The 20,523-nt window shown below is 44.2% G+C and overlaps 1 protein-coding gene across 2 annotated transcripts in view; it reads right to left on the bottom strand.

Moving 5' to 3' along the window:
* Positions 1-13,058: 13,058 nt before the first annotated feature.
* Positions 13,059-20,523, bottom strand: part of SMYD2 (SET and MYND domain containing 2) — a 55,778-nt gene continuing 48,313 nt past the window's right edge. For both annotated transcript variants that reach the window (XM_005540829.4, XM_074036488.1), the window contains 5 exons: positions 19,495-19,605; positions 18,702-18,822; positions 17,598-17,772; positions 15,503-15,611; positions 13,059-13,485 (listed from right to left, as the gene is read on the bottom strand). In XM_005540829.4, coding sequence (XP_005540886.3) covers positions 13,405-13,485; positions 15,503-15,611; positions 17,598-17,772; positions 18,702-18,822; positions 19,495-19,605 — 597 coding nt within the window. In that variant the 3' untranslated portion in view covers positions 13,059-13,404. The remainder of the gene's footprint in view (positions 13,486-15,502; positions 15,612-17,597; positions 17,773-18,701; positions 18,823-19,494; positions 19,606-20,523) is intronic.

Raw genomic sequence — 20,523 nt, 5'->3', positions numbered from 1 at the left:
TCACTTGGTGAATGGGCCATCTCCTGGGACATGGAAGTCGCAGAGGTAGATAGTGCACTGCAGTTTCTCTTAAGCCGGATTGGCCATCAGGCACATCACCTTGGAGTTTTTAGCTGCTGTCCTTTCCCTATGAGCAGTCTGTATTAACTGACCTCAGCCTACTTGTTACATGACGTATGGGTCCCAAAAGTGTCCTTTGTCAAAAAGCAGAATGTGCTTTCTAGTCTCTCTTTCCCCATCTAATGGTACATTTGATATTTGGGGAAGAGGGGAAACCCACAAAGTTCCAAAAAGCAAGTTGAATTTGCCACATGCTGAATACTACATTGAATTCACACAAATGAAGTGATGTGTAGGCATCGAGTTAGGTATTGTAAGTAATCTAGAGATGATTTAAAGTATACAAGAGATGTGCATAGGTTATATGCAAATATTACACCATTTTATATAAAAGACTTGAGCATCCATGATATTCTGGTATTCGCAGAGGGTCCTTGATTGCCCCCTTTGGTAAAGGACAACTGTTTCATTACTGATTTTCATTTGGGGAAGATCTGTCAATCCCTTGAGGTGGGGGGTTTGGGGGGTAGAGGGTACAGGGCATTCTAGAATGTGTGCCAGGGAGCACGTATTCAAGGGATGGGATTGGGTCAGACCTGTGTTCTTCCTCAGTATCAGAAATAACTCTATGGAGCTCCTAGAATAAGAAATTTCTGGAAGCACCACATAATTACTGTTGGGCTCTTAGGGTAGCCATTTTTGGGAATTTAGCGTTCCCATGTTTTACCAACAATTATTCTGCTGCTGTGTTTTATTGTTTTGCCAATGGGTTTTGAGACACTCATCATGCTCTTATTTAGTGATTTCTTTTCATGAGCAGAGCAACAGCTCATCCAGCATGGTTTCCAAATGGAGAAATTCAGGTCTTTAATAGAAACCGCACAAATTTTCCAATGGCCTACAGCTTTATGGTTGGCAAACTAGTTGGCCCTATAGGGTGGCAATAAAGCTGTAAGATATTAAACAGCATTTGATACTTCTCTTGAATGCTGAGCAAGGAAGCAAAATAGTTCTTGCCTTTACTTAAGCTTCTAAGATATTTTGGGGCAAAGGATCTTACAGATGGCATCTGTTGAAAGTAACAGCAACATGTCAGGGAGAAACATGGGGGAAATCTCATCAAATTCTGCTATCTCAAATGTGTCGTCCAGAAGTCAGTGTTATTCAGGGGGCCCTGTGAAACTTGACCACCAGCTTGCCCCATCAACACTCAGCCTTTATCCTACCTGCTCTCAGCTTTTGTGTTTCTGTTAGAAACTCAAATAGGTAAGTATTTTTATTCAGCAGACTACCTTTCTTAATCTTTCCAGCTTAATATAGCTGCATCTTCTTTCTCAAGGCCAAACTGAGATATTCCCTATTAAAATGTCCATGAGCCTAGCATTGAGTATCTGGCATCCATCAATTTCATAGACTGGAAAATGATTGTTTGGTGCAGTAAAGAGGAGGATGTGTATCAGTTCCTACTGTTTGGAGCTTTGTTTAGCCTTCCCATTTTAAAAATAAATTCAAGGACATTGAGTTACAAGGCAGAAGGGCTGGAGCTACTGGGCAGCCTGAGTGTGACAAGCATTTGTATAGAAAGTCATTGCTCCTTCTGCCACACTTTGGGCCATCAGGATCATTATTTCCCAAAAATGCCATAAACTTGCCCAAGAATTTCTATAAATGAGGAGCGGGAGAGGAAGGATTTCTGGATCAGTCCTGAAGTTGCTATCTAAAAGTTCTCTGTTTCACAAATAATTTTCTGAACTCTGTAATGCCTCTGCTACCCCCTACCTCCCTTTCTGTAATGTCAGCGTGATGGGAACCACCAAGTGGCATGCTAGGGAAACCCTGCGGCAGTGTTGGAGTCTATTTCACCCTAGCTCATGGTTTTAAACTGTCTTCACTGTTGAGGTAGAGCTTGATGAATGTCATGGATTGTGATGCGTGATTTATCATATTTGCCTGGATTTGCTGCTCAAAAGCACCATCTTCCCTCACCTGCCACTGGCAGCCTTTCCTTGCCTTACTTGTTAGCAGAGCATTCTGCTTACCCATGTGGCTCCTGCATTTCTTGATTCTTCTCCCCTGTGATCTCAGAGGTGCTGCAGAGCACACTCTCCTTTAGAGCAGGTCATGTTTATATTCAGGCCACAAAACTGGGATGTACATGCAGTGACTTTGGTGTTCCTTGTCTTGTTCAGGGGAACGGGTGGGATTGTTGTGTGCTGTCACCCTCTTCATTCCATGAGCACCTTGTTCACTTAGGGTCTGCTGCCTTTTCTTTTTTTTTTCTTTTTGAGATAGAGTCTCGCTCCTGTTGTGCAGGCTGGAGTACAGCCTCCTAAGTAGCTGGGATTACAGGTGTGCGCCACCACACCCGGCTAATTTTTGTATTTTTAGTAGAGACAAGGTTTCGCCATGTTGGCCAGGCTGGTCTCAAACTCCAGACCTCGAGAAGACCCCCCTCGGCCTCCTAAAGTGCTGGGATTACAGGTGTGAGCCACCGCACCCAGTCTCTGCTACCTTTTCATATTTCCCCATCTGCTTTATGGATCAACTCTCAACAGTACACTTTTTCTTTCCTTTACCTACCTTATGAGTGCAACCCAGATGAAAGAGTTAAACCTCATCAGAGAATCATTGCCTTAAACCTCTCTAAAATATGTAATTAGGGAATCTTACTGTAATTTTTTAAAAATTGCTTGTATAGTTTCAAAGAATAAGATCTGGCAAATGACCAGATGTGGTGGCTCACACCTGTAATCAAACCAGCACTTTGGGAGGCTGAGGCAGGCAGATCACCGGAGGTCAGAAGTTCAAGACCAGTCTGGCCAACATGGTGAAACCCTGTCTCTACTAAAAATTAAAAAATTTAAAAAAAACTAGCCAGGCATGGTGGCACATGCCTGTAGTCTCAGCTACTCAGGAGGCTGAGCCAGGAGAATCGCTTGAACCCGGAGGTGGAGGTTGCAGTGAGCTGAGATCATGCCACTGTACTCCAGCCTGGGCAACAGAGTGAGAATTTGTCTCAAAAAAAAAAAAAAAAAAGATCTGGCAGATGAAAATAACCTGAATGAAAATAGCCAGAAAACTCAGCAAGCAGGAAGCTTCCTTTCTCACCCTTTTGCTCCCTTGCTGATAGAATCAGTCACTTACTATTAGAAGAAATGAAAGAAGCTCTGTTTAAAACAATGATGACGGCAGTACTTAATATTTATTTCAAGGTGAACTTATATAGATTGAGAGAGGCTACATTTGGCAGAGTGATGTGTAGGAAGACCCATTTGTTTCTCGCTTCTCCCTGCAAGGAGAATGTTTTCTTCATTATAGCCTCTTCACACAGACTGGCCATTGTAGTGAAACAGGTGGTAAACCCGCCCAGAAACATTTTATCTGTTTTCACTTATCTAGGAAGGGGTAAGATTAGCTGGTCATCCAAAATCTGTATGTAAGCTATCTTCATTTTCTTCCCCAACCTTCTCCTCGTGGGAAACACAAATGCCATCTCATCTGACAAAAGGTTTTAGAGGATAAAGCTGAAAAGATTGGATTGGGATCTTTTTGTGGCTTGGGGCGGAGCCTTTTGCTAAAATCTCAAGAATGCTGCTTTGAGTTTAGCTAGGGTGACTCTCAGAGCTGGAGTGCCTGGCGTTCTCAGCATTTCTCAGGGGCCTCCCACCTCTCACAACTGCAGTGTTAGCTAATATATACCTTGAGCATAGAACTGAATGGTGTAATTCAGAGCCATTTTTTTTTTTCAACTTGAACATTGTACAATTTTACTGCAATTTCCTTCCAACTTTCTTGCCACTGTTTGGAATCTTAAAAATTCATTAGCCTTCTCCTTTCTGACATAAAGTTACACTTCATCAGAGATGAGTTCCTATGTATGTCCTTTGTTCCTTCAATAGCTAATTAATGTGCTTGAGGATACTTCAGTGGGAAAAAGGTCTAAATATGCAGATTACTAATAAACGTGTAACCTTATGTAACTTGTGTTACATCAAATAACAAGCTAATCTAGTTTGTTTCACTGGACTAGGCTTGTGCTCCCTACTTCAGTATTTTGATGCTTTCCTTGCTCTTTGTTTCACAAAATATTGTGAATTTTGGTATCAAACAATGTCATTCAAAACAAATGACATTTATTAGGTTTCATTTTGAAACAATGTACAGGCAAGTCCCCAACTTAGAAACCGGTTTGTTCTTACGGTTCTTGGGCCAGCCCATAGGAGCCCACTGACCTCCACCACAGCCCAAATGGAGGGCTGTGTTAGTCAGATGTGGCTGGCTTTTGTGGGCTGACCCAGACATTTAATCACCATCTTTTCTGTTGTTGCCGTAAGAAATGCATTCCCAGGTTGGGACTTGGGATCCTGAGAGCACATTCTCCCCCTGTGGTGGCCACTTGCCACCTTGCAAGATGGAAGCCCAGTCTCCTTACTACCAAAGTGTAGTTGTAAGCAGAGAGAGGGCTGAGATGTTTATAGGACATTCTCTAAGCTGGGGAGTGTTTTTATCAATATTCATGTCAACTGTACTTTGGTATAGACTTCCTATCAATTTAATAATACGAAAAGCCTAAAATAAAACTATGCATGCTATTCTATGTGCTATTTTATATCAGTAAATAAGCTTATGCTTGCCAGTTGTATACACAGTTATGAGGTGTATAGAACTGACTTTGACAGTATTTTTTGCACTGTTTCCTATCTGTTTTTATAAAGTCTTATTTAGATATTGAACCTTGTTGATGTTCTCACTGCCCTTGTGCTTGCTATAAAATGTTTCATATGTGCCTTTACAAATGTGAGATCTTTGTTCTAACCTTTTTTTGTAAAAGATATCTATTGATTTCCATATGCAATAAACCTTTTTTTCAGAGAAAAGAGTTACATCTTCTCTTTTCTGTACTGTATATGTTTGCATTAGTTCAAAGTGCCTGGGAAGACCTGCATGCTTTGTTTTCTAAAGCCCATTTACTGCTACCCACTTTTTAGTGATGTATAACCTTATCATACTGAAGATTTAGTTTGAAATTCCCAAGGTTGTCACTGTTAGAAGAAACCTGAAAGGGGTGATCACTAGGCAAGTGGAGTGAAGAATACATAGAAATAGGTCTTTCTCACAAATGCAGCAATAAGCCTTGTTAAGTTCCAAGCCCCTCCTTACTCCTCCTCCACTGTCATTTACTCAGGTACCAAACTGTTGATGTGGAAAAGGCAGGCACCAACCAGGCTGCTGTAGAAAATCCAAATTCTTACTTTTGCCTTTCAGTTTTATAACAGCTCAACTTGTCTCTAGGTTTAAAGGTGGCTGTCCTGTCCAGACTTTCAGCCAATAACTGCCATAGCACATACACGGTGAACCCCTCGTATGTGGGTAGATGCTTTATGTATCCTTGGTAAGTAACAGAAAAATATAACAACTTCTCCCAGTAACACATTGACTACCCCCATGACTATACAAGCGGTCATTGAACTACCAGAGATCCCAACTAGTTTGACATCAAAAAAATGAGAATACTGTAAGCCACTCTGGGGTGAAAGGATATGGCAAGCAAATCTCATTAAACATACACTTAATTCTCTATGGTGACTGTAGCAACAAAGCAATTACAATTATTGAAAGAAAGGCTACATAATGTTAAAAAAGATGATAATAGACAAAATGGGCCAATGAAAATGGAAGTAAATCGGGTAGAATGGCAGGAGAACAGATACACTAATTCGTTTTCTCTTTTGTGAGCTGAGCAAATAGAACCAGTTTCTTTTCTTTGGTTGATAAACAGAAAAAGTAGAGGTTTATTATATAATTGAGAGATAAAACAGTAACCTAGTAGACGTATCTGTCTCCAAATATACTGTTAGCAGAGCTGGGGAAGAAAATTTTTAAAAAGAAAGAAACAGAATAATTCCCCACAAAACTAAAGATAAATATTAGAAACAGCAACGTGCACACACAAATATGCAATAAGATTACAATACCAGAACCAAATGTGGCTATTTTATGTGATTTTACCTCTTACTTTCTTTAATGAAAATAAATGGGAAAAACTTGCCAGATTTACTAGTTAAGAAACATAATGGGGGGAAAAAACTCAGCTAAAGAAAACAAACATCTAACAAAAAGAATAAATGAAACTTGTATAAACACAGCAAAACTCCTTCTGAGGCAAAACTTAGATGAATTAATAAACTTGTCACATTCTTGAATAGGAAGACTCATGAAGAGGCTAGTTCTCTGTATATCACTGACTCCAGTGCAAGTCCAATAAAAAATCACAACACCAGAACAATTCAGGGGAACCCAGAAGGATTAGCCTTAGTATATACTAAAAGCTTTGCAGCGCAACAATAGAAAAGAGTATTTTGCTGGCACCAGAATAGATCAATAGAATGAAATACTGCAGAAATAAACCAAAGTTTTAGAGAAATGATCATGGTACCCTTCCAAATCAGCATGGGAAAATAAATAATTCAACAAGTAATTCAATAAATGAAAATTACAATGTATTAAGGAGTACCATGGGATATTTTATTGTTTTTATTTATTTGAGACTGGGTCTCGCTCTGTTGCCCACGCTGGAGTGCAGTGGCATGATCTCGGCTTACTGAACCCTGTGCCTCCTGGGTGCAGGTGATCCTCCCACCTCAGCCTCCAGAGTAGCTGGGACTACAGGCGTGCACCACCATGCCCAGCTAATTTTTGTATTTTTTATAGAGATGAGATTTTGCCATGTTGCACAGGCTCATCCTGAACTCCTGGGCTCAAGTGATCAGCCCACCTCGGACTCCCAAAGTGCTGGAATTACGGGCATGAGCCCGTGTGCTTGGCCTGTATATCTTATTAAACAATTCTGCCAGGTGCGGTGACTCATGCCTATAATCCCAGCACTTTGCAAGGCCAAGGCGGGTGGATCACAAGGTCAGGAGTTTGAGACCAGCCTGACCAACATGGTGAAACCCCGTCTCCACTAAAAACATAAAAATTAGCCAGGCGTGGTGGTGTGTGCCTGTAACCCCAGCTACTCAGGAGGCTGAGGCAGGAGAATCGCTTGAACCCGGGAGACGGAGGTTGCAGTGAGCCGAGATTGAGCCATTGCACTCCAGCCTGGGCGACAGAGCGAGACTCAGTCTTAAAAAAAAAAAAAAAAAAAAAAAAAATTCTAGCTAGATCAAAGATTTAAATACAAATTAATATTACTTTTTATAATAAACCAGTAATAGTTTTCTTCACTTAAAGATGAAAACAATCTGCCTTTGTACAGCAAGTGTCATGAAAAATAAAGTTAATGGACAACTAAAGTAAAAATATTTTTAATATATGACAAGGAGCTAATACCCTAATATATACCGAGCTCAGAAGTTATTATGAAAGACATTAACAAATAGCAAAACAATCAATGACCATGTGGTATCACAGAAAAATTTGGAATTTCATATCAAGGGTGATAGGAGCCTCTTTTGTTTTAGTGAAACAATCCTTTTTTTTTTTTTTTTTGAGACAGAGTCTCGCTCTGTCGCCCAGGCAAGAGTGAAGTGGCGTGATCTCCGCTCACTGCAAGCTCCACCTCCTGGGTTCAGGCCATTCTCCTGCCTCAGCCTCCCAAGTAGCTGGGGCTACAGGCTCCCGCCACCATGCCCGGCTAATTTTTTGTATTTTTAGTAGAGACAGGGGTTCACCGTGTTAGCCAGGATGGTCTCGATCTCCTGACCCTGTGATCCACCCGCCTCGGCCGCCCAAAGTGCTGGGATTACAGGCGTGAGGCACCGTGCCCAGCCATAGTGAGACAATTGTTAGTGGGCCCCTAGATAGCTTCAGGATGGGGGCGGGTCTTCCGAAAGACTAAGACTTGATTAGGAGCTTAGAACTTTCAGCTCTATCCCCAACCTCTGGAAAGAAAGCGATCCTAGAGATTGAGTCAGTTTCAATGGTTCATCAATCAATCATGCCTATGTAATGGAACTGCCATAAAACCCTCTGACCAATAGTATTCAGAGAGCTTCTGAGTTGGTGAATACATCCACATGCCAGGAGGGTGGCATACCACAATTCCATGAGACCGGAAGCTTCTGTGCTCAGGATCCTTCCGAACTTCACCCTATGTACCTCTTCATCAGCCTATTCATTTGTCCTTTTTATGATAAACCAGTAGTAGAAAGTAAAGTGTTTAGATTCTAGAGTTTTGTGAGCCATTCTAGCAAATTAATGAACATAAAATAAGGGAGGAGGTTGTGGGAACCCCTTGACTTTGTAGCCAAGTCAGACAGAAGTATGGTTAACCTGGGAACCTGATACTTGTAACTGGCATCTGAAGTGAGGGCAGTCTTGTGGGACTTAGCCCAGATGGGAACCACCATGCGAATTTGAAGAGTGCATTAAAGTAGGATGTATCCATGCCCATCAAAAGAAAACCCTTCCAGCATCAGAAGATAAATGGAATCAACAGCAGATACCCTCATGTGCTCACCTAGGTGGCCCCCTAGGCCCATGAAATGAGTGGACATGGCGGGGACAGGCTGCAACAATGCAGAGATAGACTCAATCTAGACATATTCCTGTTGCACCCTCTGAGAAACAAAATGCCAGTAAGGGCTGTTTTGGGTGGGGTAGGGGCCCTGCACTTAGCTCACAAGTCAGGCTAATGCCAGTAGGCCCAGGAGGCTACAACTGGGTCCTGAGAGAAATCAACACTGACTCCGGACTGGGATTTGCTTACCCAATGGTAGATGCAAGTATGCTCAGAATGCTACAAAAGAATCAGAAGATAGCGCACCTATTCCAGACCAAGGGACACACTTTGCAGCCCACCATGTCCTCCAGTGGGAAGCGATATCTCAGCAAATGGGCACTTTGTGTTGCATATTACCCTCAGAGAAATGGCTTAATAAGAGAATTGGAACAGGCAGTTGAAATATTTACTGTCTAAAATTGGGGGAGATAGAGGCAGGAAGGGCTGGCTTCCATGCCTTCACAAGTGTGTGCTCACACAAAATAAGGGGGGCCTAAGGGAGTGTCCCCACTGGAGAGAGTCCTGTTTTCCTGGTGAACCTGGGGCAGAGGGGTTGGGAAAGGGTGCTGGTATGACCACCATTCTTCCCAAGGAAAAGATTCTGGTATGACCACTTTTTTTTTTTTTCCTTCCCTACATCATCTCACCTTTCTTCTTCCTATCTGATGCAGTGGTCCCAGGATCAGGGCTGCAACTACCAGTGCTGGAAGCAGGAATGATTTCTAAGCAAGAAACTGGAACTATTCTAAACCTTTATGTCAGAATTCCGAAGGGCCTGATGGGGCAGGTTAGGCCTTCATCCTATCTGGCAAAATCGGGGTTACCAGTGAATGCAGCTCTATGGCCTAGTGTCAGAAATAGCCCACTAGTTCTCTACCTATGGAATCCTACCCTACCCGAAGGGAGTGGACTGAAGAGGAGGCGTTCGTTAGACTGGTATTGCTGTCTGCAACCTAGACGAGCACAGAGGTGGAAGCTAATTAGGTTCCATATCCCCTAACGGTGAATGAACAAAGTTAGGGGATAAATGGAGAGGAGAAATAGCAGCTGAGGGCAAAGGAATGAGTAAATGAGTTATGTAACAGGGGAAATCCAGTATCGTGCTGACATCTTGAAAAAGGCTCAGAACAAGAGATGATACTGTCTCTTAGCTCAATTATACCAGAGGCCTGGAAGGGTGAAGACATATTGCCAAGATCACTCTCACCTATGGAACGTGACAAGCTCAACTGGAAGCCTGCACGCCTGAGTGCCTCAGCTAGGGAGACATTTTCATGCAATAGGATGACAGACTGGCTTATCAGTGACTACATGGGAAGCTAGAAATGTGCCAGTAAATATCATCCTTTTTTATGAGGAATCTGTGGTCAGAGACCAAAGGGTGTCCTTTAGTGTCACAGAAAGATACTTGGTCATTGTCCTCAGTTCCTGGGACACAGCTCCTAAAACCCTTGGAATTTCCTAAGTGACAGGAGTCTCTTTTGTTCTAATATGGCAACTCTTGGTGGGCCTCTAGGTAGCTTCAGGATGAGGGGTGACCTCCAGAAAGATCAAGCCTTAACTAGAAGCTTGGATTGTTCAGCCTCAAATCCCCAACCTGTGGAGAAGATAGAAGGGCTAGAGACTGAGTTAATCATCAGTGGCTAATGATTTCATTAAATGACTAATGATCATTTAAGTCATTAAATGATCAATGATTTAAACCCCCCACAATGGGGTTTGGAGGGCTTCTGAGTTGGTGTACACGTCCACGTGCCAGGAAGATGTCACATCCCAGCTCCATGAGGATGGAAGCTCCTGTACCCAAGACCCTTCCAGACCTTGCTCTATGTCCCTTTCATTTGCCTGTTCACTTGCATCCTTTATAATAAGCCAATAATAGGAAGTAAAATGTTTTCTGGACTCTGATAAACCATTCTAGCAAATCATTGAACACGAAGGTGAGGGGATTGTGGGAACCCCCTCCACATCAGATAGAAACTGGGTAACCTGGGAGCCAGGCAAGGTGGTTCATGCCTGTAATCCAGCACTTTGGGAAGCCGAGGTGGGAGGATCTCTTTAGGCCAGGAGTTTGAGACTAGCCTGGGCAAGACAGCAAGACCCCACCTCTAAAAACAAACAAACAAAAAATGACTCCACTGCACTCCAGCCTGGGTAACCGAGTGAGATCCTTCCAACTGGCGTCTGAAGTGAGGGAAGTCTTGTGGGATGCAGTCTTTAAACCTATGGAGTCTGACGCTAACTCCAGGGTAGTATCAGAATAGAACTGAATTGTAGGACACACAGTTGGTGTCCAAAGAGTTAGAGAATAGCTGGTGAGAGATGAAACCTCAAACATTTGGTGTCAGAAAGTGTTGTGCTAAAAACAGCTCAGCCATGAACGTCAATTCACCGAAGAAATAAAATAAATCCTGAATATATGAAAAACAGTCCAATCTCACTAATAAATGCACATAAAACAAAATATTTCACACATTAGATTGCCAAAAACATTTTAATGATAATACAATGTTATGAGGGAGAGGAAAGCAAATACTATTATATCTTATTTGTATCTGATGCAGTTTTTTCTTACAAAAGGAAATGTGGCTATATTTATTCAAATTTTAAAAATATTCCCACTATTAGATCTTGAAATTGCACTTCCAGGGAATACCCCAAAATGCTACCACACAACAGCAAAGTTTTATGTTTCAGATCATTCATTGTGGCATTGTTTGTAATAGCAGCAAACTGGGAAAAAATCTCCTGTCCATAAATAGGAGAAGTACTGAGTCCACAATGACATGCATCCAATGCAATATTCTGTCTCTAAATAGAATGAGGCAAATCTGTAAGTGCTGAAGTGCAAAGAGATCCATTTTGTTCATTTGGATAAGCAGGTTACAAAATCCTATGTCAGTACCATCCTGTCTTTGCTCTTCTAAATCTATTTATATAGATACATCATCCAGGAATGGAAAAACCTGGGACCATAAAGCAAACTGTTTATGGTAGTTAGCTCCAGGCAGTGGGACTGGTGAGGAACAAAGAAGTTTACTTTTCTCATACCTTTCCATTACTTGAATTTACTGAGAAAGGATTACTTTTGCAAATTTTATAAAACCTATAGAGACGGTAGGCTAAGTTTATTTTAGGCTTCGTCACTGAATATATAGTAAATGAACATTCTTAAAACACTAAGTTCTGGGCCAGGCACAGTGGCTCACGCCTGTAATCCCAGCACTTTGGGAGGCCGAGGAGAGAGGATCACGAGGTCAGGAGATCAAGACCATGCTGGCTAACACGGTGAAACCCCAACTCTACTAAAAAAATACAAAAAAATGAGCCAGGTGTGGTGGCGGACGCCTGTAGTCCCAGCTACTTGGGAGGCTGAGGCAGGAGAATGGCGTAAACCCGGGAGGCAGAACTTGCAGTGAGCTGAGATAGCGCCACTGCATTCCAACCTGGGCGACAGAGCAATACTCCGTCTCAAGAAAAAAAAAAAAACACTAAGCTCCACTGACCCAGGACCATGCCTTACTCTTCTCTTTGCACGTAGAGAGCTACTCAGAGCATTCTGCATAGATAGTACCAGGTGTTCAATAAATGTCTTATTGGACTACACAGGACAAAAGAACGCATTCTATCTGCTAAATCCCACTGTGTGCAGTAAACTGCGTGTGAAAGAGGGGCATGAGTGTGTGTGAAGATGCGGGTGCGTGTAGATGAGGAGGGAAGGAAAATTACCAGATTTATGGCAGTTCTAGCTGTTTTCAGACCATGACTATGAAAGGTAATTGACGTGTAAATTTCAACAGGCTTTACTTATTAACCAGTGGGGAAGTTCCTCTCTTTGGACTACAAGACACTGCATTCAGGAACGTGTGCTGGGTCCTTCTGCACAATGGTTGCTAACAAACAACTCCCCAGGTTGCTGCTGTCTAGGCTGTGGGGCTGCAGAAAGCTGGATTCCGGTTGTCTGTGTGGGCAGAGATCAGTGTTTACTCAACAACACAGGGTTGGTTGGTAAGGAAAAAATTTTTTTTTCCTTCCCAAGCATACCCTGGAGTCTTTCCAAAAAAGGAGAGTACTGCACAGAACAATCAACAGAATGAGAGATGGCAAGTCTGCTTTCAGACAGATGGGGACGGAAAAGCCAAGAAAGCAAAGCACGCACTAAGCACCTTTACACGCTGAAGGAATACCAGGCGCCAGCGAACAGATTCGAAATCTCGCCTGCTGGAGGGCGCTCAGGTCACTGGACTGTTCCCCCACCACAGATACTTTTCTTTCCTTCTTGTACCTTTTTCTCTTTCTTCCCATTTTCTTCCTCCACAGGCACAGCCCCACGAAAGCTGCTGCAGAATAAAGGAGGCTGCCTGACCCCAGTACCAAGGAAGAAGACTTGAGCTTGCTGAATTATGGACGGCACGTGTCACTTCCACTCCAAGACTGGGCTCCCACCGCCACTGAGAAATCCTCCCCACAGACAGAAGAAAACACAAACCTCAAATACTGATATCTCTTTTATTTTCTTTCATCATTCAAGTTTGTTCAGAACATTACAAGAGGCATGAAAGAAAAAAATAATTGCATTTTTAAAACTCTGTCCGAAGTATAGCGTATGAAACCATGCCATTATCTCTCAGGAAACAAAAGCACTCAAAATTAATTTGGTATTAAAGTTCAAGATTCAGACTAACCTCAAAGTATGGCATGTGCAAGGTTTAAGTGCAAGAAGTATTTTCATTCCAATTATTTTACAGAGATGCTGGAGTGACATGTGCAATTTGGAATATTCAAATCCTTTAAGGTTTCCGAACTAAGTGTTTAAATGAAAACTGAAATGCTGCATAGTTTCAGTGACTTTCAATTTCCTGTTTGATCTCAGAAATATATGGATGATCTTTGCCGTGAGCTACTTCCATGATTGCAATGGCCTAGGAAAGAGCGAGACAAACAATGACAGCCTAGAAGCCAATCCCCTCACACCTCCACCCAGGGTAACTTTAAGTTGGATCTCTCTGCTTTAAGGCACAGGATGCAAACTGGCCATTAGAGCCTAAGTTCTCCACCAGGACCTGGCTTTTTTTTTGAAAAAAGGAGACAAGACTATCTGGTAGCCAACTCATTCAGTGTCTCCTGCTAGGGAAAACATTCTGCAAAAATATCCAGGTAGCAGCTGGAGAAATGATGTCGTGAAACAGATTTCATGATATTCTCTTGCCCCAAGATTCTAGAAATTTCAGTAAAACATGCTTTAAGGACTAATTTTTTTTTACTACGTTTAACCCAGAAAATAGGTGATGCCGGTACAGAAAAGTCCATAGTGAGTTTTACATCAAAGCTATTTTGATTTTTAGTTGACATTACTAATCTGCAAGACCAGGTTAAACTATTTTTCCCTTCCGAAAAGCACACTCTTTCCTTTTAATACATATTCTAAAAACTTAAAGAAATGTAGCAGGTTTCATTGGGGGATGCTAGAGAGAATGTACTTAAGGTTTCTTTATAGTGAGGCAATGTAAAATGGTCAGGTTTCCAGTGGTTTAATCATTTCCTAGCTGTGTGGCCTTGGGTAATTTACTTAACCACTCTGTGCCTCATTTTCCCCAACTGTAAAACTGGAAAAATACCTACCCCTCCAGGTTGTTAATACAGATACAGTGTTTTGAACAATGCCTGACATATAGGAAGTTTACATCAAATGTCATCTCTAAGAATATATTTGCTCTTTTGTATTCAGCCAAATTACTCAGAGAAAAAAGTATTCCCCCAGAGAATTTTTGACGGCTTGTGACTAAGACAGGCATTCCTATCTATTATTTATTCTCCTAGATCTCAAGCCAAGAGGAGGCAGGCCAAGTAACAGTGCAAGCCTTTGGAAATCACCTGTTTCAGGTGCCGACCCTGCCTGGGCATTCATTTCAAGACTCACGTTCCTTGCTCAGATCTGCTCCAGCCTTCATTGATCTATTACTTAATCACCTGACACACTTTACAGTTGTGACCTAAATGGCTAATTCTCAGAAGACAAATTCCATGGTTTAAAACAGAAAATTTTGTTTCATGCTCCCTTCCACCCTGGCTGTGCCCTGACCCTTTTATTTGGGATGCGGGCCTTGTTCCATCTTCCCAAATAGTCTATTGGGAAACTTTGGAGAAGGTGAAGGATTACGCCTGCAGGCCCTGTCCATGGCCCCAACATTTTATAAAGTCTCTTACAGGAGTAAATGGATTATCCCCTAAATTACACTGTACTGACTGTGAATTCCACATCACAAACAACGAGAATCAATACTCAGGAGGATGACTCTGACCTCCCGTGATGTGAGGGTCAGGGCCTGGCTCCTGGGCAGCACCGGGCAGCCATCGAACCAAAGGCGAATGCTGCCCAGGGGCCTGGCTCCCCACCAGTTTCACCACAGCTCGAGTGGGAGGAGCTGAAGCTTTCAACTTAGACCCTCATTTGAATGAAGGCCCTGCTATGTACCCTAGGCTATTACTCACCTCACCTGCTTGAACCTCACTTTTTTTCATCAGGAAAGCCTCTCATTTTTGTGAGAATTCAAAGGAAAAGCACACAAGGGTCTTAGTATGTAATTGGTCCTCAATGAACTGAGAGGATGATTACGTGCATTTTAGAAACAGCAAAGGCGTAATTCTAACATCCTAACCCTAACTCTCCCTACCTCCTTGATTTCACCACAATTGGGGATCATCATTCTGAAAATCCTAAAGGGCAAACAAATGGAGAATCCCTCCAGGAACAGCAGAGGTGCACTCTCTCACTGCACCCTCACCTGCAGGACCCACCCCTGCTGCTCCCACGGCCAGAGGGTGGGTGAGAGCTGCTCACCCTCCACTGCTTCAGCCATTCAGCCTGGTGAGGCATAGGAGGTGCGCTAAGGAGGCCGTCTGGCCACTGGGAATTCTAAGGCCGAGTTACAGACATACCTTCTTCAGGGCTTTCTCCCCTGCGGCTTTGTGTTCCAGGCCCATGTAGAGTCTCCCTAGCTTCAACCACATGGAGGCCACGTTGAGGGAGTACAAAGGATAGTGCTTACTAGAACAAGAGAAGAGACAACAGGCCACTATGTCAGAGGCTGCTGAGCCACCCACAGGCTGGGTGCAGTAAGCCCAGAGGCTGCCATGCTCAGGGCCAACCTCTCCCCACCAGCGGCCTCTCCAAATCCCACCAGGGTTTGGGTGGAGAGTGTGGACGCTGCCACCCTGCTGAATCATTGCAGACGTTGTTCATTATTTGTAGCTTGTGTGTTTCTGAAAAGCTACATAACAACTGCAGAAGAAATCCTATTCAAAAGCATTTGTAAATACAACCTTCAATCCCAATCCAGGTTTTTCTATTTCAAATATGCCCAGAGGAAGACCCTGGGAAAACACCTTGTGAAGTAAATGTCCCATTTATGAAGGCAGTAATTAGGCCTATCACCTTAGGTACTCAGACACATCCACCCACCCAATCCCCCAGCCCCCCACACACCCACACCAATGTGTCTTAAGACCCCAGCTTTCTGTCACACTATGATATGAGTTGGTTTAGCAAAACTGTAAGCGCTCTGAAGTCAGAACACTTCCTATGTCTTCTGGATGTTCTTTCCCCGTTGTCCAGCAGGGGCTTTAGATACAGCCGGTGTTCTCTCTGGCTGTACCTAAAGGCTGACTGATGGAGTCTGCCTGAGAAACAGCCATTTCCCTAAGAACAGGGCCCAGAGGCAGCTGGTGGGTAAGCCCGTGTGTGTGTTTACATGTGTGTAAGAGGTGATGTTAAAGGCTAGGCTGTTTCACCCTGTGTCTCCTGAAAGTCAGTCCAAAAAGACATGTTCTAGCTGTATTCCTGGGCAGGAGGCAGCCCTGGGACCCGTGGCCCCACAGAGGACCAGAGCTGGGCTTCTGGGAGGGGCTCACGCAGATAAAGATGGGTCTAGAACAGCAAGGCCCTGCTGGGAGAACTACAGGGCTGGGATGCTGTCTGTCTGCCCCTCTCTCCCTACAGATCTCACAGACAGAACTGTGCATGAGGCCAGTGGACTTCCTCACCCACTCCAGGAGAAAGGGAAAATTTGAGTTTATCCCCAGTTTAACAAATTCTGTTTCCAAGAGCCGATTTTCAGAGCTGGCTTCCTTTGGGCTCCCCCTGCTGGCTGATCAGGGCACAGTGGGGTAAGTAGAGAGTGGAGTGGGCAGTAGACATTCAGACCAGACACGGACCTTCACAGACCCTAAACTCGGAAGTGGAAGGGGACTGAAGGCTTCTCAAACTCCTGAGAAACACCTGAGATGGTCCCAGAACACATATTTCTGGGTCTAATGCCCAGTGACCCTGATCCACTTGGCCCACTTGGTGTTGGATGTACCCTATAAATGCATAACATCAATGCCTTTAGAAAGAGCTCCAGTGATCCCATCTAGGCCACCCCAGCCCTGAAGTGTCTAGTCAGAGTCAGAAGACAAAGCCCCAACTTCTGTCTGTCACCCACTTTTAGGTTTAGTAACCCTCTCAGGCAGGACATCTCTCCATGGCTAATATTATTATTGCAAATTAAAAAGCATTTTTTTTTTTTTTTCAAATCTGGGGTGGGGAAGATTAGATAACCACGGTCAACCCACCGGTCCCAGAGCTTCCCCATTTGCAAACTGGGGCTGTAATTTGAAAAATCAAAAGAAGGGGATGGTGTGAGTAACGATGAAAAGCAGGTAAACTTCCAAGTTTAACTGCTAGGTGGTGGGTGGGAAAAGAAGCAAACTAGTGACTTCTCAAAATTAGCCTGGGTTAACTACTACGGATATGAGCCTGGATGGACCTGGGAGGGATCTTGCCCCAGTATCCGCTGTATAACCTCAACCTGTCTCCTCGGGATGGTGGTGAGAACGGGCCTGACTCAGGAGCAGTGCCCCGCACCAGCACCTCCAGAGAAGAGGCAGCTGCGCTAGGCAAGTCTGAGCAATGGGCAGGAAGATGACACTATTGTATACATTCTAAACAACCAATTTCCACTCTGTGGAGGATTAGAACAGCCTCTGCAATCACCTGTAGGGCTTAATGATTTTCTGTCCATATTGCAGGGCTCCTTCCCAGTCCTGCATGTACAAGCAGACACCCATGGCCTGGTACATCATGTGCAACATGTACACATTACTGTCCTCAAACACGGAGCTCATCTTCTCCTGGCTGAGCTCGCAGATCTCCAGCAGTTCACTAGGGGGTGCTGTGGAGTCAAGGAAACGGCTGCCGGGTCCATGCTGCCTGGAGACTTCCCCAGGCTGAGTTCAAGGAGTTCTTTCATCCACTCCTCTCACCCTCACCCTATGAAAAAGTAACTTACAGAAAGCCAAGCAAAAGTGAAAGGAATTATATTTCTCCAGAAGAAAACCTGAAGATCCGAACCGCTCAACAAAAGAATTTTAGCCGCAGGGTCCAGACCCTTAGTTCTGATGTAAACAATGCTGATTAGAATCCCGATTCTAATCAAATTCAAATCCTCACCCAAGTTGGAACCCTGAGCACTACTCCCACAGTGGCAAAGTTCTTTCTTATGCTGAGAAACAATGTGCCTTTCTTTAATTTCCTCTCACTGCTTTTAAATTCTACCATTTAGAGTACAAATCGAATCCCTTTTCAACTCCCAAGAAAATGCTACAATACAATGGTTAAGAATACGGATTCTGATAGAGCTGGGAAACAATCCTAGATCCTACCACCATCGGCTGTGTCCTTTGGGCAAATTACTTAATATCTATCAGGCTGTTTCCTCATCTGCTGCATGGGAATGAGCAAAGTCCCTGCTCAGAGTGTGCCAGCGAGGAGAGCTGAAATAAGCAAGGCCCTTGGCACTGTGCACTGCCCAAAGTCAAATACCCAACGCACAAAGCCATCAAGGCTCTGTCCTTCATGGTCCTCCACCACATGGAGCTCCCAGCCAAACTAGCCAAACAAGGGGAAATAAGATCATACAACTCCGAGAGGATGGACACCACATCGGGGCAGTCAGTATGTCTTTACACATTTACCAGGAGACATTCCTCCTTTGGTTTTCAGAATCTTAAATTCATCCTTCTCCTGCTCTCTTTCCAACTTCCCATCTTGCCTTGTTGGCAAGGGATAATAAACCATCAGGGCAGTTGTAAAGGATATATTTATAGTGCTTGGCCCTCCGGAACTCTTCGATGACGTTGCGTGCATATCTGACCATGTCTCGGATGGCTTCTGCCTTTGGGGGATCGCTGAGCTTCCGGATTTCCACCTTGGCCTTATCCTGAAGGAAATGTCCACAAGAGCAATGCGTTACCGCCCATGGAAACCACACTGCTAGGGAAACCTCTCATATAATACACATTCCCATACAGAGAGAGACACTGGCCCCTTCCAAGGTTACAAAAGAATGAAAGGAAATCAGGCAATGTATCTAAAGAAATTCAGTACTCCATTACCTTTTTACAGAAACAAAACAAACAGATTAATTTTCTAGATACTCCTTATCTAAAATGTGTTGGCTATGGGCAGATATACATGTTCACACATTTACGAATCAAGAGACTAGAATTAAGGAAGGACAGCACTGACGGAACAATTTGGAAAATGCCAGGGAAACTTCCACATATTCCGGCGAACAGGCTGGAAAGCCTAAAGATTACACTCATGCGCTTTTCCCCTCTCCTCCTTTGAGCAGTTGTTTCTTTTCAAGAAAGAGCAGTTTGGCAGACCCTTCTCCTATTTGTACGGTGTAATGGAAATGTTTTCTTTAGCTACTAGGAGCAGGTTTGAACAGAGACCTGGTCTAACTGGATTCCCTCTGGCTGTCTTTGTAAGGAGGGTTTAAAGGGTCAAAAAGATCCCAGAGGAGATCCACCAAGTCAGAGAAGCTCTTCCGCAGAGAGGTCCTGAGATCAGAGTGCAGTCAGCGCTCTTGCCCAATGAACAACCTTACCTTGTCCTTGGTGGTGCACTCCTGGCACTCACAGGTAAAGAAATAAGAATCTCTTAACCGGTCATTCCTATCTTCTGTTGGGTACAGGAGATCAATATAGCTGGTAAAAACCTATGGGGTCCAAAAAGATAAAACTCAGTCTGCTACAGGTAAACTCAATCCTCGTCATTCCCGTGCCTTTGCAGTCACCTGCGGCGGTATCCATGCAGGGGCGGGGGATAAGGTGGGTTGCAGCGGAGGAATGCGCGTTTACTTTAAGGCACTGAATTCCTGAACTGAGCAGCCACCTGACATTGGCTTTCTCTGGAAGGTGGTCATTAGTCCACAGCTGAACTGGGAGCTGAAGCCAAGGTGCAGGTTAGTGGAAAAAGTCCGTAGAATCAAGGAGTCCTTAAAACAGTGACCTTGAGGGTTCAGAGGATCCCTGCCTCCCTCAGCTGCCTCTGCCTGGCCTTCATGTAGTTTCGTATTTCACTACCTGGGATGGCGCAAATGCTTCATTGCCGTCATCACTGGGTGCTGCGTGCAGGGGAGGGTATGAGCACGCACACACCACGCACACGCAGCTAAGCTCCCCTCCTCCTCACATCACCTGGCAATGGAGCAAGAGGCTCCACTCGGTGGGCTGGGACCCACATCTCTGGGTGGCCAGGAAGCCAGTGGAGGGTGAACACAACTTCTAGGACACCAGAATGCTGCAGCCTGGCCCAGCGGGCAGCTCCTGATCCTGCAGGGCAGGGAGCTTGGAAAGTCCTTACCTTTGGTTCATGGGGCTCCACCGTCCTTGCCTTTTCCTAATGGGGTCTGTAACTAAGACTTGGAGCATATGGAGGAGACCAGCATTTAGATGTCCATTATCTACTCACTGGCTGCTCATCCCACACAATCAGGCAAATGTCTGACTGAACAGATGGATCTCACAAAGCCGCTAGCGTGCCAGTGACCGCGGGCACCGGGCAGGCAGGGGAGGACACGCACAGGGCTGGGTGCTGCAGGGGCAGCCAAGCTCTCCCCAGGCCACGGCGCAGT

The sequence above is a fragment of the Macaca fascicularis genome, chromosome 1 (assembly GCF_037993035.2).
Source record: "Macaca fascicularis isolate 582-1 chromosome 1, T2T-MFA8v1.1".
Taxonomy (NCBI): domain Eukaryota; kingdom Metazoa; phylum Chordata; class Mammalia; order Primates; family Cercopithecidae; genus Macaca; species Macaca fascicularis.
This window is presented reverse-complemented; position numbering and strand designations above follow the sequence as displayed.